The 24628-nt window shown below is 40.6% G+C and overlaps 1 protein-coding gene across 3 annotated transcripts in view; it reads left to right on the top strand.

Annotated features, from left to right (window-relative positions):
* Positions 1 to 8336: 8336 nt before the first annotated feature.
* LOC114666866 (gastrula zinc finger protein XlCGF57.1-like) overlaps positions 8337 to 24628 on the top strand; it is a 73512-nt gene continuing 57220 nt past the window's right edge. Inside the window, exons 1-2 of one of the 3 annotated variants that reach the window (XR_007934744.1) lie at positions 8337 to 8451; positions 18248 to 18490. Coding sequence is in view for 1 of the 3 variants with exons in the window: in XM_051926193.1 (XP_051782153.1) it covers positions 20453 to 20930 (478 nt within the window). In the remaining 2 variants the exon portion in view is untranslated. Of the gene's footprint in view, positions 8452 to 18247; positions 18491 to 20167; positions 20931 to 24628 lie in introns of those variants that run through there. The other 2 variants (XM_051926189.1, XM_051926193.1) reach the window with 2 other exon arrangements.

The raw sequence follows: 24628 nt of genomic DNA, 5'->3' as shown, positions 1-24628 counted from the left end.
CCACACAAGAATTCACACTGGGATCAACAGGACTCATCAAAAAAAAACTTCCATTGCCATCTTGAAGCCTTACCAGTTACCTTCATCCAGTATGACTGCCAAAACAGGGTAAAAATCCAGGTACTATATATAGCAAGTACTTCCTGCAAATTTTAGGGAACAACTGTAACAGAAATGTTAAGACTAATGAATGAGGTTCCCTTCTGTTTTGACAGTGAGCACACTAAACCCATTTGGAGATATTACCCCTGGCAGAAACCAAATTGCTGTTCTCAGTGGAATGGTTAACCACACATGGCCATCTTCACACCCACATAGGATCTCGGACTGAAGAGGAGCCATGTTACTCTTCTGAATATGACACTTTTCTGATAAGCCGCACAAAGAAGCCATTATTTAGCTCCAGCAATAACTGACACATAGTTCTCCTAGTACAAGTCTTCAAAAATAAACCACAATTCCCAGTGGAGAGAAGAGGTTTGCCACCACACATAAAAGCAGCTAAACATTTTGGAGAAACATCTATAATGATGGCCAAGAACAGACTAAAAACACAACATGGATAACAATCTGCAGATGGATATAGAAACACATAAATGAAAGAAATGGTGTGGCCTGAGGTAGCAGCCGAAGGAATAGACAATAAACTCAGAACTGCCGCTAAGTGGGAAATCCCAGGTCCTTTCTCTGTACCCATCTTCTGGTTTATGCAACTAACACCAGTGCACCCAGATACAGTACCTTCCATAATGTCTGCGGCAAAGGCTCATTTTCCCTGTTTTACCCCTGTACTTCAAAGTTTAAAATTACAAATCAAACAGTTCTGACATGATTAAAGTGCACATTGCATGCAGACTTTCATTTAAGGGGATTTGTATACATTTCAGTCACACCATGTAGAAAGGACAACAGTTTTTCTACATGGTCCAACCATTTCAGGGCACCATAATGTTTGGGACAATTGGCGTCACCAGTGTTTCTGATTCCTCGGGTGTGTTCCATTGCTTCATAAGATACCTCGGCTTGCTTCTATTCTTTGGAGTTTGTAGCTGCCATTGTTCAACATAAGGACAAGAACTGTGGTAATGAAAGTCAAAGAAGCCACTCTGAGGCTGAAAAATTAGAATAAAACCACTAGAGACATCTGCGAAAACTATGGGTGGCCTAAATTGACTATCTGGAATATCATTAAGAAGAAAGAATGCACTGGTGGGCTCAGTAATCACAAGGAGATTGGTAGACCAAGGAACACCTCCACTGCTGAGGACTGAAAAATCCTCACTACAGTAAAGAAAAAGGCCCAAACGCCTGTCTGATAGATCAGAAACAGTCTTCAGGGGCAGATGTGTGTATGTCAAAGATGACTATCATCAGAAGACTTTATGACCAGAAAAACAGAGGTCACACTGCAAGATGCAAACCACTAGCTAGCCACAAAAACAGAATAGCCAGATTACAGTTTGTGACAAAGGACTTGAAAGAGCCTGCAGAATTCTGGGAAAAGGTCTTGTGAACAAGTGCGACAAAGATGAACTTCATCAGCGTGATGACAAGAGCAAAGTATGGAGTTGAAAAGGAACTGCCCGAGATCCAAAGCAGACCACCTCATCTGTTGAACATAGTGATGTGGGTGTTATGGCTTGGGCATGAATGGCTGCCACAGGTCCTGGCACACTTACAGTATCTTCATTGATAATGGAACTGCTGACTGAAGTCACACAGTGGATTCTGAGGTGTAGAGAAACATCTGTTCAAGTTCCAATATATGCCCCCAAACTCACAGACCAGCACTTCATCCTACAACTACATAATGATCCATACACACTGCTTAGGCAACACGGGAGTTTTTGAAAGCTAAAAAAATGGAAATGGCCAAGCCAGTCACCTGATTTAATTCCAACTGAGCAGGTCTTTCATATGCTGAAGAGAAAACTTAAGGGGACAAGCCCACCAGAAACAAGAAGGAGCTGAAGATGGCTGCATTAGAGGCTTGGCAGAGCATCACCACAAAAGATCCTCCGCACCTGGTGATGTCTGTGAATCGCAAACTTCAAGCAGTCATTGTATTCAAGGGATATGTGACAAAGCACTAATATGATGGCTTTAATAGACCTGCCATTGCTGTGTCCAAACATTATGGTGCCCAAAAAAGGGGGGACCATGTAGAAAAAAGTGTTGTCATTTCTACACCGTGTGACTGAAATTTATGCCAATCCCCTTAAATGGAAGTCTGCAATGTGCACTTTAATCGCATCTGAATTGTTTGATTTGTAATTTTAAACTGTGAAGCCATGGAGTAAATCAAGGACAAATGTCTCTTTGTCCCAAAGATTGTGGAAGGCACTGTATAGTGGTGGAGTCTGAAGAAGCTTTTTTAGTGCTGAAGTAAACCGGGATCAGATTTTTTTCCCCTACAGGTCTCACAATGGATAGGTTTGTCTTATGATGAAGCCTGATTTGTGCTGATCCATTAAAAGCACCACAAAGAGCCGCTTGACTTCTTGCTCAAAATTTCTATAAGGGACCAACAACACCTGCTGTGTAAGAACTAAAGGCTCGGCCATTTATTTTGTAAGAGACACCCTAAGTAAAATGCTGCTGTACCTGAAAGCACAAACTGTACAACAGACATGTAGGTTATGCAGCTAGAGATTCAGAACCAATTTATAATAAAAGTGAAACTGGAGCAGTACAATAGTGAGGCAGAAAATCAATTTACAGGACCAAGAAAAAGATGACCCATTGTACATCATGATGTACTGAGAAAATTTAAGGAGAAACTGAATTTGTGTGCCACTGGAAATCATTTTTGTCACTGAAGATGGGTTAAGGCAGGATGTAACTCTTTGCACACCTGCATTTTGGGATGTGACAAAAAGGCACTGTGACGTTAAAAGGTACAAAGTAAAGAAGGCTTAACTGTAAAATGTCAATGCATCTTCTGGATAATCACCTTGATGATGATGTTAGTAGGCTCTGAACAACAACAACATTTATTTATATAGCACATTTTCATACAAAAAGTAGCTCAAAGTGCTTTACATAATGAAGAGAAGAAAAATAAAAGACAAAATAAGAAATCAAAATAAGACAACATTAATTAACATAGAAAGGAGTAAGGTCCGATGGCCAGGGTGGACAGAAAAAACAAAAAAAAAACTCCAGAAGGCTGGAGAAAAAAATAAAATCTGTAGGGGTTCCAGGCCACGAGACCGCCCAGTCCCCCTTTGGGCATTCTACCTAACATAAATGAAATAGTCCTCTTTGTAGTGCGGGTTTTTCACGGAGTCACTTGATGCTGATGGTCATACAGACTTCTGGCTTTTAATCCATCCATCATTGTTGGAACATCATGGTGCTTTGGGTAGATGGTGGTGGCGCACGCCACCACCAACAGGACACCGGAAAAGGAAACAGAAGAGAGAGTAGGGGTTAGTACAGATTTTGAATGAATAGTTATTATAATTCCTCCCACAGTCCAAAGACATGCAGGTTAGGTGGATTGCCGATTCTAAATTGGCCCTAGTGTGTGCTTGGTGTGTGGGTGTGTTTGTGTGTGTCCTGCGGTGGGTTGGCGCCCTGCCCAGGATTGGTTCCCTGCCTTGTGCCCTGTGTTGGCTGGGATTGGCTCCAGCAGACCCCCGTGACCCTGTGTTCGGATTCAGCGGGTTGGCAAATGGATGGATGGATAGTTATTATAATGAATTGGATATACAGAGTATCAGGATTAAATTACAGTGAAGTTATGAAAAGGCCATGTTAAAGTAATGTGTCTTCAGTAGTTTTTTAAAGTGCTCCACTGTATTAGCCTGGTGAATTCCTACTGGCAGGCTATTCCAGATTTTAGGTGCATAACAGCAGAAGGCCGCCTCACCACTTCTTTTAAGTTTTGCTCTTGGAATTCTAAGGAGACACTCAGTTGAGAATCTGAGGTTGCGATTTGGAATATAAGGTGTCAGACATTCCAATATATAAGCCGGGGCGAGATTATTTAAAGCTTTATAAACCATAAGCAGAATTTTAAAGTCAATTCTGAATGACACAGGTAACCAGTGTAGTGACATCAAAACTGGAGAAATGTGTTCGGATTTTCTTTTCCTGGTAAGGATTCTAGCAGCTGCATTCTGCACTAGTTGCAAGCGATTGATGTCTTTTTTGGGTAGTCCTGAGAGGAGTGCATTACAGTAATCTAGCCGACTGAAAACAAACACATGAACTAATTTCTCTGCATCTTTCGATGATATAAGAGGTCTAACTTTTGCTATGTTTCTTAGGTGAAAAAATGCTGTCCTAGTGATCTGATTAATATGCGATTTAAAATTCAGATTACAATCAATGGTTACCCCTAAGCTTTTTACCTCTGATTTGACTTTTAATCCCAATGCATCCAGTTTATTTCTAATAGCCTCGTTGTATCCATTATTGCCAATCACTAAGATTTCGGTTTTTTCTTTATTTAATTTGAGAAAGTTACTATTCATCCATTCTGAGATACAAGTTAGACATTGTGTTAGCGAATCAAGAGATTTGGGGTCATCAGGTGCTATTGATAAATACAGCTGTGTGTCATCAGCATAGCTGTGGTAGCTCACGTTGTGCCCTGAGATAATCTGACCTAATGGAAGCATGTAGATTGAGAAGAGCAGTGGACCCAGGATAGAGCCTTGTGGAACACCATATAGAATATCATGTCTTTGAGTTATAATTACCACAACTAACAAAGAATTTTCTCCCTGCCAGGTAGGATTCAAACTAATTTAAGACACTGCCAGAGAGGCCCATTCATTGACTAAGGCAATTCTTAAGAATATTATGATCAATGGTGTCAAATGCGGCACTCAGATCTAAGAGGATGAGAACAGATAAATGGCCTCTGTCTGCATTTACCCGCAAGTCATTTACTACTTTAACGAGTGCAGTTTCTGTGCTGTGATTTGTTCTAAAACCTGACTGAAATTTATCAAGAATAGCACGTTTATTGAGGTGCTCATTTAACTGCATAATGACTGCCTTCGCTAGAATTTTACTTAAGAAAGGCAGGTTAGAGATGGGTCTATAATTTTCAAGAGCAGAGGGATCGAGATTATTTTTCTTAAGTAGGGGTTTAACTACCGCAGTCTTAAGACAGTCTGGGAAGACCCCCGTATCTAATGACGAATTTACTATGTCAAGAACATTATTAATAAGCACGCCCGATACTTCTTTGAAAAAATTAGTTGGTATTGGGTCAAGGGCACAGGTGGAAGGTTTCATTTGAGAAATTATTTTATGTAAATCAGGTAAATCTATCCTAGTGAAAGACTTTAATTTGTTTATTATGGAGTACTGGGGTTTAGGAGGATGCTTAGTGTTGGGGAGATATACTATGTTATTTCTAATATCATTAATTTTTTGATTGAAAAATACAGCGATAGCCTCACAGGTTTTACTGGAAGTACTTAGGAGGCACTCCTTTGAGTTACCTGGGTTTAACAGATGATCAATTGTCGAAAATAAGACTCTGGGATTACTAGCATTGTTATTTATGATCTTAGAGAAATAGCAGCGCCTCTCAAGACGGACTGTGTTATTGTATTCTGTTATTTTAACTTTTAATATTTCATAGTCAATAGTTAGTTTAGTTTTCCTCCATTTACGCTCAGCTCTACGGCATGTTCTCTTTAAATCAGACACTCTTTGGGTCTTCCATGGTATAACAATGCTAGAAGATTTTTTAACTGTCTTTTCAGGTGCAACTAAGTCAACAGCAGCCCTCACTTTAGTATTAAATCTTTCCACCTTACTATTTACATTCTCCTCGCTATTATAGTTGGCACTATAAACGGACTGATTGGTTAGAATGTTTGAAAGTTTTAAAGCTGCTGATGAGTCAAAGAAGCGTTTTTTAACAATATGCTTCTCATGAGTGTTTTCTATCATTATTTCTATATTAAAGAGTAGAAGAAAATGGTCTGATAGAAGAGTTTATTATTAACAATAAGCAAACACAATGGGTAATTGAGTATTGTCATATGGCCAGTAGAGGTGAGGAAAAGAATTGATGTTAAAACAAGTGAAGAGTGATCAATCAATAGAACTACTACAGGCATCAGTTAACGTATATAACATCTGAAAAATTAAACATTCACAAGGTTACAGATGTAGAATTGTAAGGGAAGCAGGAAGTTGATCTTTTAAAAGTTATCTGAGGAGGCCGGCTAGTGAAGTATGCAGAATTAAAACTGTGGATAAAGAAGAGCAGTAAGAGTATGGAATGCACACTTGGTGCTGGTAGTGAAGTCCACAGAAGTCCTCAAATTCCTTTTTCTTCTTTCAGCTGCTCCTGTTAGGGGTTGCCACAGCAGATCATCTTTTTCCATATCTTTCTGTCCTCTGCATCTTGCTCTGTTACACCCATCACCTGCATGTCCTCTCTCACCACATTCATAAACCTTCTCCTAGGCCTTCCTCTTTTCCTCTTGCCTGGCAGCTCTGTCCTTAGCATCCTTCTCCCAATATACAGTATTCGGCATCTCTCCTCTGCACATGTCCAAACCAACGCAATCTCACCTCTCTGACTTTGTCTCCCAACCGTCCAACTTGAGCTGACCCTCTAATGTCCTCATTTCTAATCCTGTCCATCATAGTCGCACCAAATGCAAATCTTAACACCTTTAACTCTGACACCTCCAGCTCTGTCTCCTGCTTTATGGCCAGTGCCACCGTCTCCAGCCCATAAAACATAGCTGGTCTCACTACCTTCCTGTACACCTTCCCTTTCACTCTTGCTGATAACTGTCTGTCACAAATTACTCCTGACACTCTTCTCCACCCATTCCACCCTGCCTGCACTCTCTTTTTCACCTCTCTTCCTTAATCTCCATTACTCTGTACTATTGATCCCAAGTATTTAAACTCATCCACCTTTGCCAACTCTACTCCTTGCATCCTCACCATTCCACTGACCTCCCTCTCATTTACACACGTGTATTCTGTCTTGTTCCTACTGACCTTCATTCCTCTCCTCTCCAGGGTCTCCTCAACCTGCTCCCTACTCTCACTACAGATCACAATGTCATCAGTAAACATCAAATTTATACAAGAAGCACAAACGGAATGAGCCTAAGAGACAGGATGTGTTCAGTGAATGTTCACAAATAGGGGCAGGAACCAGCATGTCATGATTCAGAAGTCGAAAGGGAAACCAAAAAGTAAGTGCGAAAAAGTACTTTAAGAGACTAATTACAAAAAAAGTACAATACTGCAAACCTTTCAACAAACATGTACAACAGGCCACTGTAGTCATTACAATAAATAATGCGGCGAGAGTCCTTTCAAAATCATGAGCCATTGGTATTTCACAAACCTGTTTTACTATTTAGTCATGGCTATTTACTTTACGGAGCGTGTTATGTATCTAAATAAATAAAGGTTCTTTCTGGAACCTTCATACAGATGAGTCTCTTGGGAACCAAAAATGGTCCCCCTATGGCATCACTCTGAAGAGCCACTCTGGCACTTCTAGTTTTAGGAGTGTGGGACGCCAACCCTGGTCTCCTTACTGCGAGGTAGTGTCACTGTCACTCCACCACCCATTCTGTAAGAAAACAGCATGGGGACCTGAAGTGGGGAAGCCATGACAGGCAGTCAGACTCACCTTGGACATTTGACAAGTCTTTTTGTACAATGATGCCTCTAAATCTGCAGAAATTAAAACCATTTCCCTCATAATGATACAAATATAAACATTTTGTGTGTTTTATTTTCCTTGTGTAGTGTTTGGAATTATGAAAATCATTAGTTTGTTTATATTTTTGTCTGATTTTCTTCTCGCCAAGTTCAGTTCGAGCAGAGCAAAATCCTCTGAAATCATCAGAGCCCAAGTCTTTAAATATGGAGTGTTGCCACATCATTTTTTTTGGAGGCAGAAGTCGCCAAACAATTTATGTGTTACACATCCTAGAGCCATCAAGTATGAAAAGATTAGTCTCTTGTAAGGGAGTGACATCCACCATTTTACGCCGAAGAAATGTTGTGGATAAAAGTGAACAAAATGCAAACTTACGTATTAAATACTTATTACAGCTGTTGCCCTCGCTGCATTCATTAGCTAACAAACGGTTTACAACTACCACCCCCTTTAAAGTGGAATACTGCCTTTCAGTGTGTTGGGATGTCCCACGATTAACGAAAGAACATTTGAAAATCCGTCAAGACTTTAGAAAATCACATCTAATTTGAAACAGGAGACCTCAAGTACAGTATGTCTCAATTTCACGTGAACGTGTTACGAGCGGATCTCGACCTTCCCATTATGGCGCACGCGCGGCTCAGTCGATACTCCGGCATCCGACGGCGACGGAAGTGGCTGGATGATCGCAAGCACGAGCATTCATGCGGCGCGAGCGTTCAAGTGGCAAACTAGTCCGCTCGCAAGGCCTGGTTGCGGAAGTTGATCTGCAGAAAATAAAGGTACGTATTTTTATACGATGTGGATGATAGAAATGCCAAAAGAGATATTGGCAGCAACCGAGTTCGCTACAGCCTGGGGCCCTCGTAGACTTCTCTTTGTCTCTGTTATTTTATGGGAGCTCTGCTCAAGTCTCCAAGGAGTGGATCTGTGGGTTGACGGTTTCACACCTGTTATTTAACTGCCCAAATTTACCTTTAAACGCCTAGAGACGTAGCCGACACTTGCTGTTCAGATTACTACGTAGCGCTTTTCAGATATATAAAATATCGCTGTCTGTTGCATTCTGAACTGGCCATTTGCAAAAACATTTGTGTTGATTTCTGAGTCTTGACAGATTTTAACGCGGGTGGCTTCGACGCCCCGACAGTCGCAGCTTTAAGATTAGCGCACGAGCATTTTGTAAGTAATCTGACTGCAGGCTAGTGAAGTGTAGCCTTGTGTTGGTTTGCGGAGTCTCACTTTCAACCAGAGGCGTCCAGGTCTGATCCCGCTGCACGACTATGACTCGTGTATGTCTATGTGCTTAAAGTATCCACAATCTACTGGAGTTGAATTCAGATGTTGTTCAGAAAGGTGTCACAGTAGTAGCATTGCTGCCTTGCAATAAAAACACAAAGGGTCCTGAGTGGAGTTTGCGTGTTCTTCCCGTGTTTGCGTGGGCCTTCCTCCCACAGTCAATAGAAGATCTGAAGGTTGCAAGGCCGGATTAGGTTGCCTGGGGGGCCCTGGACTAGTTATTTTTGGGTCCTACCTACACAAAATACTATGAGTGCACATCAAATTCAAGGTTTCAGAGACACACAAAGTCTTAGCATTAAAATGAATGGCAAAAAACTAAAAAGCTCTATGTAATTATGTGAGTATGCTGTATTAAAGGTTATATATGTAGTAAGCCATTGCTACAGTGATGAAAAGGACCAAGTAACCACCACAAACCACGGTTTGAAAAGTCATCTACAGAACTCTATTGCAAATGCCTACAAAAGCAAGAATATCACACTGCTTTGGCCATTCTGTATAATTTACATGTACGATTCTAAAAAGCAAGCATTTGTCTCTTTCAAGATTTCTTTGCTACAAAGATAACTAAAATCCAGTTAGCAAACCAGATCACTCACAACTGACTTTAGAGTCAAATGATTCAGTCTTGCCTGTCCCATTGTAGATCTTAGCCTTTTCTTCAATGGCTTCTGCTTGGAGAAAGATCGCTCGCCGCTTGGCAGTTATAACCAGCAATGTCAGGTCAAGCTTGAAAACAATGCCTATGTCTTACAAATCTTTTTTTCTCTAAGACGCTGTAAAAGCTTTGCATTGGATGCCATTAGTTATTATGCATTCTCTAAACTTGACAACCTGCTAAACACTGTGCCACCGTGCCTTAAACGATAAAACGTGCAGACGGTACAATAGCCACAAACGAAAAATAACAAATGTTCACGTGCTAGCAACATAAATACACACACAGCTACAAAAAATGAAATCACACTCTGCTCTCAGCACTTCCAGATTACTACTATTAACAGCCTGCAAACACGGGATTAAATCAAATCAGGATCAGCATTATTACTATGCCTAGCACTCTTTATTTTTTTGTAGCTCGTCCTGGATGGAATTGCAAAAATATTAGGGCTTTCAGAACAAACATCACTATTCGAGTATAATTCAAGTCTGTATAAAATTGTTTTTTCAAGGCAAACACTGACCTATTTTAAACTAACTACCTATTTTTATTTTTTAAACTCTCACTAATATTGGCATCGTGTTACTCCAGACATGCTATGCTGTTTTACTTCTGTATTTTGCATTCGTTTTGCACATCACTTACATGATTTTTAATTGTAAGTTTTTTTATCATTCTCTCTCTCTCTCTCTCTCCTTATATATAATTTGATATTATCCGTATGTATGGTGTTCGCGTCAATACCCATGGTGTTTGCTTCAATACCTCGACTCAATACAAGTTAGAAGCACGAGTAATGACGGCTTGTTATTAACAACAGTCATTGTTTAAATTTTAGCCGATCTCAGATCTAAAATGAGTGACGATCGCAACGCGGCCGCGGAAAGGATGCGTAGGAAACGAAGTCACATGACTGACGAGTAACGTAGACTTGCTAATGTGACCAGACGTACACAACGTGCACAACAAACAGATGAGTAGATTGCGGCTACAAATGCTACTAACGCTGAAAGAAATCGTGCAAATCGGACACAAAGTACAGATGAAGAATGTGCGCTACAGAATGCTACAAACACTGAAAGAAATCGTGCCAGCCGTGCACAAGCGACCGAAGAAGCTTGAACAGCCGCAAATGCAGCACGTGTTGAAAGACATCGAGCAGCCCGTGCCTTGCAGCCTGAAAATGCTCAGCGGCACGGCATTGCCATTTGCAATCACACAGATATTATTGAGGACGAAGTTCCGGAGCACCACTCTGGCGCATTTGACAACCTGTGCAAATATTGCAACTCATTCAATTTCACCTGTGAGAACAAGCAAGGTAGAGAATACAATTGCTGCCATAAAGGTCGAGTTCGAATTAACCCTTACAGATACCCTGACAGGTTTAAGAACCTGTTGACATATTTACACCCAAACTCCAAGCACTTCTAGGAAAATATCAAAAAGTACAAAAGTGCATTAGCCCGTGCATCCATGGGCGCACAAATATCTCTGCCTGCAGGCCATGGTCCTTATTGTTACAGAATACATGGGTAAATACACCATCAATCTGGACCCTTGCACCCCGGAGCGGGCGAAACACCAAAATTTGCTCAAATCTATATATTAGAACAAAATCATTTCAGGGACTTAAAAAAACAAATAATACTTTGCAGAGAAAATATTGATTTCACAAACGTAGAATTTGTAGCCCGACTCGATCGGGCTCCCAGTCGCTAGTGTGTATGTATATGTATGTATATATATTACTGTATATAATAGGCAGGCTGTCGCACTTTAGATTTATATATCTGTCTGTATGTCTGGCCACTTTTCATGAGTGGACTTTAATTTAGATCTGGTTGTTTTCTATAATTTGCTTGAACATTCTGGTTGATTTTGCGACTTCTCTCATCGCACTAAGTATCATAGTTCTCTTGCGGTACCGATGTATTTGCACAAATCCAAGAGAGAGGGGGGACTTCACTGTGTGGCCCTCCTCTCTCACGCGCCAGCCTCCGTTTGAGTTGCTCTACCTCTCGCCACATGTTGGGAGTGCACATAGCTAGCTATTCCTGTTTGTTCAGCAGACATCATCGTCAACAGATTGTTAAGGAGTAACGTTTGACATTTTTGAGAGAGAGATTAGAGCTACGTGTGTTTTAGAGGGTAGCTGCTCATTGGCAGAGACATCACGGCCACATGCTCTTCTCCCCACGCGGGGGAGGCTCTCCCGTCTGAGCTGAACACCATCAGATACAGTGCCAACGTTTGACGTTGGAGCGGACTTATCTTCTGCTTGGCCAGAGATACCTTGCCAACTTTTTACATTTTTGGCAAACAGATCAGAGCTACACTCTCGTCCTTGATAGCAAAACCAGAAATATTGTGTATCAAGAGGCCCTTGGATGCAAAAGCTTTCAATATTAATTCTTCTCAATACAAATGACTTTTTTGTTTTTTATTTGTTTTTACAGTTTGTCGTGTTTCACTACTATGCGAGCGGAGCAGCGGGGGACAGCTAGTTATTTATATAAACAGACTTATTTTTCTACTGTACTGCTTGGCTTTTTGGTTTATGGGTGTGCTAAACAGATTTTAAATATGTCTCTCACACCAAAGAAATGCATTTTGTCTCTGAACCATTTGTTTTTCTCTTGAACCTGAGATCCCTGGTTTGTTGTTTTATATTTAAAACTGTTAAGCATTCATAGCAGCAAACAACAGCTGGTTTCCTTTGTCATTAAACATTATGAGAAAAGAAAATGTTTATGATTTTCCTTTTATGATTAGGGGAGATTTCAAATGAACATTTTAAAGAGCATTTTCAATGTGAGGAATATCTTCTCAGCCAATATATATATATATATATATATATATATATATATATATATAGGCATTGTTTAATGAATGTCTTTGGGTAGCTGGTTAAGGTGAAAAGATGGAAAAGACTGCATCTTTCGTTCATTTTTGTCTCCTTCCTATTACAATGGGTGTGGACTCTTCTGAATAAAGTTTTAATACAGCTCCGTTTATGAGATGCTGGATGATTGCTGGCGAAGTGTAATATCTTGTCTGCATAGCATTCCTTATGGTAAACACTTGTGGTCAGGGTAGCGTCATTACTTTTTTCAATGGAGATGTCCAGGAAATTGATGCATCAGTTTGTTTATCAGGACTTCTGTCAGAACTGGTAATGCAGCTATTCGAAAACATGGCTCTATCTCAGTTTACACCCAAAATTTAGATACGCTACGTAGACGACACGTTCGTCATATTAAAAAATGACCAGCTGATCGATTTCTACAACCACATCAACACAATATTCCCTGCAATCCAATTCACCATGGAAAAAGAAACAAACCGACGCATCAATTTCAATATATAAAAAAATCCAATGTCTGTCTGTCCGCTGTTCACAAGAGAACTACTTAACGAGTTTAGATTGGGATTTTTTTCTATAATTTGCTTCAACATTCCAGTTGATTTTGCGACTTCTCTCATTGCACTAAGTACCATAGTTTGCTGGTGGTACCGATTTTATTTGCGTGAATCTGAGAGGCATGCAGCGGGCCGAGGGGAGAGGGACGGGGCCCTCCTCTCTCACGCGTCTGCCTTGGGACGTTCCTTACCTCCACTTAGTTAGCGAACGAGAGAACTACTTCATGGATTTAGATCTTTTTTCTTCTATAATTTGCTTGAACATTCTAGTTGATTTTGTGACTTCTCTCATCGCGCTAAGATTCATAGTTCACTTGCAGGAGTGATATATTCGCGCTAATCTTAGACAGAGGCTGAGGGGAGGGGGAAGAGTAACGTCAGGAGTGAGGGGTCAGGCGGGTCGGGTCGGAGCCCTCCTCACTGTCCTGTTTCACTACTCCGAGGGTGAAGCCGCGCGGCATAGCCAGTACAGAATATGGAAACCTTGAGTCACAGTTTTGACTTTATTGATGATGACGCCTTTGCTGAAGGACTCTATGCTATGCTTGATTTGTAAGCACTGCTTTATATAACGTTGAAGAGTTGCGGCATGCCCTTTTACAGCTGAAGCATCAAGAGTTCAGTTACCACTGTCCTGTAGGTGTAAATAGACTGCGGAGTCCTGGCTTGACAAGGTAGCTCTTCTCTGTTGTGCCATCCACTTCGCCAGTGGTTGTTTGGTTTCCCCGATGTATAATTCACGGCAATCCTCTTGGCACTTAACTGCGTAAACTATATTAGTCTGTCTGTGCCTCAGCACCCGGTCCTTGGGGTGGACCAATTTTTGCCATGGCTTGTTTTGGGGTTTGAAAACCACAGAGACCTGGGGCCTCATGTATAAATGGTGCGTATGCACAGAAATGTTGCGTACGAACCTTTCCACGCTCAAATCGCGATGTATAAAACCTAAACTTGGCGTAAAGCCATGCACATTTCCACGGTAACTCATACCTTGGCGTATGCAATTTCTCCGCTCGGTTTCGCAGACTGGCGGCACCCAGCGTCAAAGCAGTGCTACTGTTCCTGTGTGGTTACCCTTTCTTAGATTCACATCCACGGCGGTGGATTTATCAAATACACTGAAATTAACCGCATATCGTTCATAAATTTAATGCATCTGATTGTAATTAACCTGTAACAATATAATGGTCCACAGAATGGTCAAACTACTGTTCCTGTGTGCTCATCCTTTCTTACTTAGCTCCACATTCCTGACGCGGCTTTATAAATACACTGAAATTAACTGCATATTGTTTATTAGTGTAATGCATCTGATTGTAATTAACCTGTAGCAATATAATGGGCCAGGGAATAGCCATAGTATTCCAAATACCATAACTGCTTTAGCGTTGTTATGCTCACTGCATCTTGTTCTTCTTTTTGCTGCTCCCGTTAAGGGTTGCCACAGCGGATCATCTTTTTCCATATTACTCTCACTGCACCACTCGGAGTATTTATATCACTGTATCTAAGTGTGAATCACAGCAGATGATCGGAAAGAGAATTATCGGTATACAGTTTCAAGTACACACTACCTCAACCACGGCAAAAAGCGTCAAAGCCTTTCCTGTACGGACCTCGCGTTTCAGAAACAGTTTCATCCCAAGAACTATAAACGCACTCAATCAGTCCATCAAGTGCTCCTCGTAGAACTGTTTGTACTTATAAGTACAATCACCTCACTGTAAACTTACACTACAGTTATAATATTGCACAACCTGCGCTACTTTATAAAGCGCGTATGATGACAATATAATTTTTAAGATGAAATGCAGCAAAATATGTTGCTTATAGTATACAGATAAAACTTTAACTTCATTTAAATAATCTGTATTGTTAATAATTAAACATGTGAGGACACGGTGCTGCAGCGTATAGCTGGTTCACAGATAGCTCCTGCCTTGCGTTGTATTCTTGCTGGTGCTGACGCGGCACTGGAAGGACAGACAAATAGAATAATTAAACATGTACTACGAAGATATTTCAATGTTCCTTAAAAGTTTTGAAGAATCGGCATTCTAAGCTTACAAATGGCTTAACGTCTATTACAGAGCTGATTGTGTGGTGATTGGGTATTTGGAGAAAGAAAAGTAAGGGCAGGAATTGGAGGTTAGTACGTTTGAAAGAGAGTACTTCTGTAATAAATTATTTCATCGAAGGTCGCACATGGTGCAGCAAGCCTCTTGCGTGAGATATGAACAATCACTGCGCCACCGTGTTCCCATGTTTAATAACATGCTTTCATTCCTATCATCATGAAAATGATATCACGTATACATCTCAGTATTTTAGTTATTCAGAGAGCTGTAATATCTTGAATGTAATGCATTCTGTGTCCTGTCGGAGAAAGAGAAAGAACGGAAGCACGTAGTGATTCACACACATAGAGCACATAGAAGATCAAACACAGAACAAAGCATTTAACATGCTACTTGAGAAACTAGTAAAATAAACGATTTTAAGATGAAGTTTATGATGTTCTACTTTAATGGCAAAATAAACTACGTGATTAAAGTGGAAATTTCGAGATTAAAGTTGACATTTCGTGCTTTTTTCCCACTGTGTGCCTATGTTTTTTGTTTGTACCCTAATACGCTTTCATATGACACTCAGACGGTGGGCTACGACTCGCCTTTTCACGGCGACTTTGATATGTGATTTCTTTTTTATTTCGGACACTGTGCGACTTTGTGAATTTGATCTTTCGAGTTTCTCCGACACTCTGTCACTCGATCAACTTTCTTTTGTTGATTATACCACTGTTTAAACCAACAAATAGAATGTTTTTCCTTTGCCTCCACTTGGTATTCACTGAAATTCTTATATTTTCCCCCCGTGCTTTTCCCATTGTCTTTTCACAGAAGGCGCGTGCACGTGTGTTACTTTTCACGCTGATTGGGATTTATGTAGTTGAAGAACGTGAAAGTTTGCGTACATACAGATTCCTGCATCTGGATTTTTCTGTGCGTACGCACAATCCCGCTTTTGTGCTTACGCCATGTTATAGTGTGAGTTCTACGCACGGCGTTATACATGAGGCCCCTGGTGTTTTGATAAAATGCGTCTCAGCTGTTCTGATACTCCTGACATATAAGTGATCACCAAAGGTTTTCGCTTAGGCAGCGGTTTTCCTTCCTCTCTCCTGGATTGCTTAGAGCATTCTTTAGGTGTTTTCCATGCTTTGACAAAAGTCCACATTTTCTCAGGGCCTTTTTGATCTGATGTTCTTCTGCTTCCCTGGCCGCTGTGTCTGTGGGTAGATTGTTTGCTCTGTGTTGTAGAGTCCTGATGACACCTATTTTGTGCTCTATTGGATGGTGAGAGTCAAACCTTAAATACTGATCCATGTGCGTTGGTTTACAGTACACATCAACTTTCAAATGTCCCCCATTGCTGATGGAAATTTCACAATCTAAGAAAGCTAGCCTGTCACGTTTCATGTCCTCCTTAGTGAACTGGATGTGTTTGTCCACTGAGTTGATGTGGTCAGTGAACTGTGGTACCTCCTGAGATTTGATTCTCATGTACATCTTTCACCATCTTACAATGCTGTGATTGCAGCCATTCCCCAAATCTCTGTGAATGGTACTCCTGGCCATTGATCAATGGACAATTTCATATCATTAATCACACGGCCCATTGTTAGTCAATGGTGCTAGTTTCAGTCATTATGCAAAGGTACTGTTTATAAGGTTGGAGAAACCTGCAGTCAACTGAGACTGAGGAAGTCACTTGGATGAGTGATGTAACGTATCTCCCTGGAAAAGAGCTATGTCCAGATGAACTGAATCAACTTTCTAGAATTTTCTTACCTGGATTATTGAGTATACATCGAGACTGGAACCCTGACCTCCTGCTTTGGTGAATTGTCATTTCACAGGGCATTGCTCTTTGATCAAATGTGTTTCTATCGTACCGCTCACAGTTTCACATGCAGACCCCACATTCACCTCCGCCCCTGAACAGAAAGTCGATAATTATACAGCATGAACCTTAACGGAGGATTGCTGTTTGATCGAATATCACTGAAACATGCCATGCCATGCTGCTGCTTGTAGTGTCATGTGGGGACAGCCCCCATTTAACTGAAAGTTCACTGTTTCTAAGTGTGGCATTTTATAACCTGTATGCCAAAAATGTGCCATTGAGGTTGAATGGTTCAGGTGAATGTGTGCGTGTGCCCTGTCAGGTCTGTTTCTTGCTCTGCACCTAGGGCTTCCAGGAAAGGCATTGTCCACAGCAATAGAAGAAGCTGGTATGAAAATGTTTTGCGTTCTTAGTTTATTCCAGACGTGAACTGCAAGAAAAATTCAACCACAAAAAAAATAAATAAAAGCACACTAAACCTGTGTGGGTCAACTGCAACAGAAGGCAGGTGAAGATGTGTGAATTGCAACAAAAAAACCCAAATCTCTTGTACAGAATGTGATGTTGGTTTGTGACTAGTGGGAAACAGAAATTCTTTCAAAAACCATCATGAAAAATAATTTAGAAAGTAAAGGTTTAGCTGAGAACTTAATTACATAAATAGTTGAAAATTGTTTACTTGTTTTTTCAGTGATAAAAAGTGTGTATTCTATATACATACAGTGAAATGCAAAAGTTTTCACCCCCATGCTTAAAATGTTTGTTAGTGTGAATAGTTAAGTGATCAGAAGATGAGCTGATCACCAAAAGGCATTAAGTTAAAGATGACACATTACTTTAATATTTTAAGCTAGATTACATTTTGTTTCCATCATTCATAGGTAGAAAACACCAAAAAAATGAAAAGGGCCTGAAGCAAAGGTTTGGGCCCCCCAACATGGTCAATATGTAGTAAGACCCCCTTTGCCAAGTATCACACCTTGTAAACACTTTTTGTAGCCAGCTAAGAGTCTTTCATTTCTTACTTGGGGTATTTTCACCCATTCGTCCTTACAAAAGGCTTCTAATTCTGCCAAGATCCTTGGGCCGTCTTGCATGCCCTGCTCTTTTGAGATCTCTCCTCAGATTTTCAATGATGTTTAGGTCGGTGGACTGTGAGGGTCATGGCAAAACCGTCATCTTGGACCTCTTGAGGTATTTCATTGTAGATTATGAGGGGTATTTTGGATCATTATCTTGTTGTAGGACTCATCCTCTTTTTAATTTCAACTTTTTTTTTTTTACAGATGGTGTGATGTTTGCTTCCAGAATTCTCTGGTATTTAGTTGAATTAATTCTTCCCTCTACCAATGACATGTACCCTGTGCCAATGGCTGCAACACAAGCCCAAAGCCTGATCGATCCACCACTGTGCTTAGTTGTTGGAGACGTGTTGTTTTCCTGGAATTCGGTCCCCAAGCATACCTTTGCACATTGTGACCAAAACTTTCTATTTTGACTTCATCAGTCCACAGGCAGCTGATTGTTCTGACGAGTTTTGAGGACTCGGAGAATTTATACAGCTTTGCATCACCTGGAGTTTCCTAACAATGACTGTGAACAGGCCGTAGTCATAATGAACTAACGGAGGTCTGAGACCAACTTGGGAATAGTTATCTAAGGCCTCAGATATCATGGGGTGCCCAGACTTGTGCATGGTGCTCCTTTACAATTGTACAAAATAATACACTAAATTTCACATAAAATGCTAAAAAGAAATGTGTCATCTTAAATTTTATGCCTTTTGGTGATCAGTTCATCTTCTGCTCACTTGACTATTCGCAATAACAGATATTTTAAGCAAGTGGGGGCCAAAGCTTTTATCCATTGTATACATATATACTATATGTGCATATATATATGTATGTGTGTATATATATATATATATATATATATATATATATATATATATATATATATATATATATATATATATAATATAAATTTTAAGCCTAAAAGTGCAGTGATTTTATGTGACATTATTATGTCACATTTTTTGTCACTACATATATATGTTTGGTGTCATTCTTTTCAGAATTTATCGAACTTTAATATGATGTTGTTGGATTTTCAGATTCTTATTCCATTGTTAAAGTATAAACTAAAAAATATGAAAAACACGCATCCCGCAAGATGAGACTTAACCAACAGTGCGAAGAGATTTAACCACAGCTGGGGCCGGAGATAAAAGACAAAGAGTAGGACAGCTGCTGTACAGGCTTTTAAATGTTCAAAGCACTGCACCACACCACCAGCAAAAAAACTATTTGTTTCCCATTGTATCACTGTTTAAGAGGGGGTTTCGGAGGAGTGACTGCATCTCCTTGGGGTGCGCTCAGCCCCCTCTTCACAATGCAAGTGGCAGGCTGGCCGCAACTGGAGGTTGGGCACCGAAGGCACCAGAGAGGCTTGCCCCCCTAGTATGTGTGTGTGTATGTATATGTGTATTGTCTTGGTTGTGTCCTGGTAAATCCAGTTTTTTGGAGAGAAATTCCTAAAATGCCTAATTTGTGTGTTTTTCTGTATAGCGGCTGGGTAATCTTACAATAATGTGAGTTTCTGTTTTAAAGAAAAAAAAAAAATCCAGCACACCTCACAGGAACTTCCTCTTATAACTTCACTCAAATTTTCCTCCTAGAGTTTCAGTTCAATTTCACAATTTGTGATAAAAAAAAAAAAAAACACATTAAAACTCAAGCTCTGCTAAGGGCTGGAAACACATCTCTACAATATTATCACCAGTGGCAGTTGTAACATGAAAATTCTGATGGGCCCACATAAGAAAATTGGATTATGCTTTCATAAGATGGAGATGTGACACTGAACTGTATCCCTCTTATACAACCAGTAAGCCTTGTATGAGAGAGTGATGCTGCATTTCTACCTCAACAAATGATTATACTACTAGCAAAATGATTATAATATTTTATTAGTGAGAATATTTGAATTGAAAGTCTTCCTCCCCTTCATTCACTGGTCAAGGAGGCCTCTTTTCAGTTCAGAAGCTTGATCCCATCTGAGTGTGCCTCGTGTTCCTGCACTGCTCTCATCATTTATTTAACAAATATTAACAAAGAAAGCATTGGTTTTGCACATTGTGAGCATACAACTGGATGACTTAATATGGATTATGTGACACAAGTAATGTGAGTTTTTTTTCCCATGGGTGCTTTTGTTATTTTTTGCTGTGGTCCCGTGTTGGTTTGTTAACCATTCTTGCTGAAAATCTGAGATTCAAACATTATCTCAGCCATCACTACAAACTACATGGTTTGTAACATAACACCAAACATATTTTCCGGTGGATTATTTCACTAAGATGCTACGAGCTACAAGAAAAGGCTTGAAGGTAACGACTCAGGGGTGTCCAAGTGCTGTCTGGCTCAGTTTTGAGTTCATTCTGTTGTGCTCTGTCCACAGGTGGGGGAAAAAAAAGACAACTGGCTTAACAGATGTACAAAATGGAGGAGATGACAGTACATAAGTCTCCAGAAAGCTGTGCATGTGAAGAGGTGACCTTGGAAGAAGGAAGGCATTCTAAGAAAAAAGAAAAGTTGGTGCTACACAGTAGCCTCCTTTTCATGGAAAGCGTGGACATTAAGAAAGAAGAACCTGAATGGGAGTCCGCACATCATCAGCTGGAAAGCCTTGGAATTAAAAGGGAGGATTGTGAATGGGGGTCAGTAAACATTAAGGTCGAATCTGAACCAGGATCTTTTAGCATTAACATGCAGAAAAATGAAGTTGTAAATGGCATTAAGGAGGAAGCCATCACTTCTGAGTCTTTGTCTCGGTCTGTGTATCCTGACAAAGAGGTCTCTCAGTTAGACTTTACGTTAAGCAGCGACCATCTTCTACAGCCTCTGGTCCAATCAGAGTGTGACATGAAGAGGGCTAAGAAGGCATCATGTTCAAGACATTCTACAGAAGGTAGGTATATAAAAATGTCAGGTTTGGAACTGATATTGTATATCTAACTGAAAATATAATTCACTGAATTTAGAAGTGAAGGCTTGCTATATGGTGTATAGGTCTGGACTGATAATCGTAAGATCTTTAGGAGTACTTAACAGCATTTTTCCAGATTTTGAATTCAACAGGTTGCAGTGCTGGTGCTGCTGGTTCACAGTAAGGAGGTCAGGCTTCACATCCTGCGTTGGCCCTGTGTGGAGTTTGCATGTTCCTCCTGTGTCTGCGTGGGTTTCCTCCCACAGTCCAAAGACATGCAGGTTAGGTGGATTGACAACACTACATCCGCCTTTATGTGTGTGTGTGAGTGTGTTCCTACCTTGTGCACTATGCTTGGTGGGATTGACTCCGGCCCTCCATAACCCTGTGCAGGATTAAACAGGCTTATAATACAGTATGGTGTGGTTTATCTCGCATTAAGATTATTATTTTTATTTCCTATTGTAGATGAAAACACAGACAAAGGTAAAGTTTGGGGCATCCTTGGGCAAGCCCCATATCATTGAATCAACATAATGAAGTTTTAATATGTAGTTTTTAAAAGATGTCTTCAGATAGACTGAACTCAAGATGGGGGAGAAGCCAGTTAAGTGGCCATGCAGGGTGGAAAAGACGGCTCAGGGGACCGGAACCCAGAAGGGATGTCTTCCTTCTTTCTATTGCTGGTCGATGTGTCTGCAGGAGAAGAGAGGCATTAGGCAACAGTGCCAACCCTTGACTCTGGGTGGAATTACCCAGAGTCATCTCCCAAGCGAGTGTGTGTGACACAAGTGATTTAGCAGGGAAGACTGACTCATCAGAAGTGCACCCCACACACAGACTCACCCTACCAACTCCTTTGCCTTTTTAAAAGGTCGTTTACTGCATGTTTTCTAGTGCAAAATAACACGTAGATTTGCATGTATAGTGTTCTTAAAGATCACAGACCCACGATAATCACTTTCCTGTTCAAGTATCAATGTGGAAGGTCCATGAAACACTATACTGTAGTTTCATATACCCTCACCGGCCATTTTATTAGGTATAGCTGTTCAACTGCTTGGTAACACAAATCTCTAATTGGCCAATCACATGGCAGCAACTCCATGCATCTCGTCCTCTAAACATTGTCAAGTCAACCTGCTGAAGTTCAAACCGAGCATCAGAATGGGGAAGAAAGGTGAATGAAGTGACTTCGAATGTGGCATGGTTGTTAGTACCAGATGGTCTGAGTATTTCAGAAACTGCTGATCTACTGGGATTTTCATGCACAACCATCTCTAGGGTTTACAGAGAATCATCCGACAAAGGGAATATATCCAGTGGGTGGCAATTTTTTGGGTGAACATGCCTTGTTGATGCCAGAGGTGAGAAGAGAATGGCCAGACTGGTTTGAGCGCTGAAAGAAAGGCAACAGGAACTCAAATAATCACTTGTAACAAGAGTATCACTGAACAAACAACATGTTGGACCTTTGAAGCAGAAGGGCTACAGCAGCAGGAGACCACACTGGGTGCCAATCCTGTCAGCTATGAACAGGCCACTGAGGCTACAATTCATATGGGCTCACCAGAATTGAACAAGAGAAGACTGAAAAAACATTGCCTGGTCTGATGAGTCTCCATTTCTGCTGCGACATACAGATATTAGGGTCTACAACATGAAAGCATGGATCAATCCTGCTTTGCATCAGTGGTTCAGGTTGGTGGTGTAATGACGTGAGGGATATTTTCTTGGCACACTTTGGGCCCCTTAGTACTGAGCATTATTTAAGTGCCACAGCCTACCTGAGTATTGTTGCTGACCATGTCCATCCCTTTATGACCGCAGTGTGCCCATCTTCCGATGGCTACTTCCAGCAGGATAACACGCCATGTCACAAAGCTCAGATCATCTCAAACTGGATTCTTGAACATGATAATGAGTTCACTGTACTCAAATGGCCTCCACAGTCAGCAGATGTCAATCCAATAGACCACCTCTGTGATGTGTTGGAACAGGAGATTCGCATCATGGATGTACAGCCGGCAAACTTACAGCAACTGCATGATGCCATCATGTCAATATGGACCAAAATCCATGAGGAACGTTTCCAGCACCTTGTTGAATCTATGCATGAAGAATCACAGCAGTTGTGAAAGCAAAACAGGGTCCAACCCGGCACTAATAAAGTGGTCTGTGAGTGTAATAATAAATTCAATTTGGGTAAATGGCAATAAAGGGCAGGGGGTTGTAGCTAAGCAAAGCTAGAGGATGGCAGGTGACGAATCACAAACATTGCTTTATTTGGATTTTCACAGAAACATCATTTCGGAATCCTTGTTTCCTTATAATTGTATACTGATGAAGTAAACCTTAAATATTACTTTGTCAGTGACAATGAACTTAAACAATAAGGAAAATCACATTTTTAGACGTGCAGTAGCAGTCCAGTGTTTATGATTTGTGAAAGTACTGAGACGTTAAGCAAAATGACCCCTTTTATTGGCTAACTAGAAAGTTTACAATATGCAAGCTTTCGAGGCAACTCGGGCCCCTTCTTCAGGCAAGATGTAATTCTGAGTTGTGAAGAAAGTTCTTGTAATATGAGAGATGCACTTCCAGAAGTTTCCATATTAACGGAGTCTGTCATTTTTGCACAGTTGCAAAAATTGGTCAACATGACTCCACTGAAATTCTTCCCAATTCTCACGCTAAGCCTATACATTTGTTTTTCATGGATTTCTTCTCCACTTTCAAGCTCAGTTCTCTACTACTTGAGAATGTCGCCTGTCACATCCGCTAACCGTCAATTACTCTGTGTCGTGAGTTATTTTATTCAGATAGGAAATTCAGAACAGAATTTCTGAAATGCTCCTTTGCAGCTGTCATGCTGCTTGTGCAACATCGGCCAAATTGAAACGTAAAGCCATTTTTGTTATGTGTTCTGGGGAACTGTGGAAAAGGCTGGTTTTGGTCTCTGCTAATTGCTGTTTTGCCTGATGGTGAAAAAATGGCCAGCCAAGAAAGCAAGAGGAAGAAGGAGCAGGGACATGAAAGGAATATGCAAAAACTCAAGTTAAAAGTATGAACCTTAAAGATCAATAAAACAAGCATTAAAACCCTAAATTCTCGATAAACTCACAGGCAAAACAAACAATTATTAGCAATAATTGGCCTAAAACCCTAAAGATGGAGGAAAAGCTCATGCGTATTCTTGGATAGCCTGGAAGATCATAATGCTGACCTGTATGGAATTGCAACTACTGGCTGTGCAATGTACTGAGATTATTTATTTATTTATTTACTTACCAACCCACCCCAAAGTTTGTGAAAAAATTGTTAATGGGAATCCCTCTTAGTTTATATATGGCGTGACCACTAGGGGGCACTATAGACACTATTCACTATAGACCTCCAAACCGGAGACACATCTATACAGGCAACAGTCATAGGTTCAGAATACCCTTTACCTTTACAGATTTTCTTCTTCTTGCAGTAAACCCCAGTTCCTTCTCTCCCTTCTTTTTCCTTCTTTCCCTACTCCATCTCCCAGAATGAAGTGAATCAGCTGTTTTTTCTTTTTTATGCTGAACCTGGAAGTACTTCTGGTGTCGCAACATTGCACAGTGGAAGTACTTCCAGGTCATACAGAAAATCCATAAATTGGAAAGGTGTTTTCCTGACAGCACCCAAGGACA

Source organism: Erpetoichthys calabaricus, chromosome 1 (genome assembly GCF_900747795.2).
Source record: "Erpetoichthys calabaricus chromosome 1, fErpCal1.3, whole genome shotgun sequence".
Lineage (NCBI taxonomy): Eukaryota > Metazoa > Chordata > Cladistia > Polypteriformes > Polypteridae > Erpetoichthys > Erpetoichthys calabaricus.
Note: the sequence above shows the minus strand (reverse complement) of the source record. Positions and strands in the feature narration are given on the sequence as shown.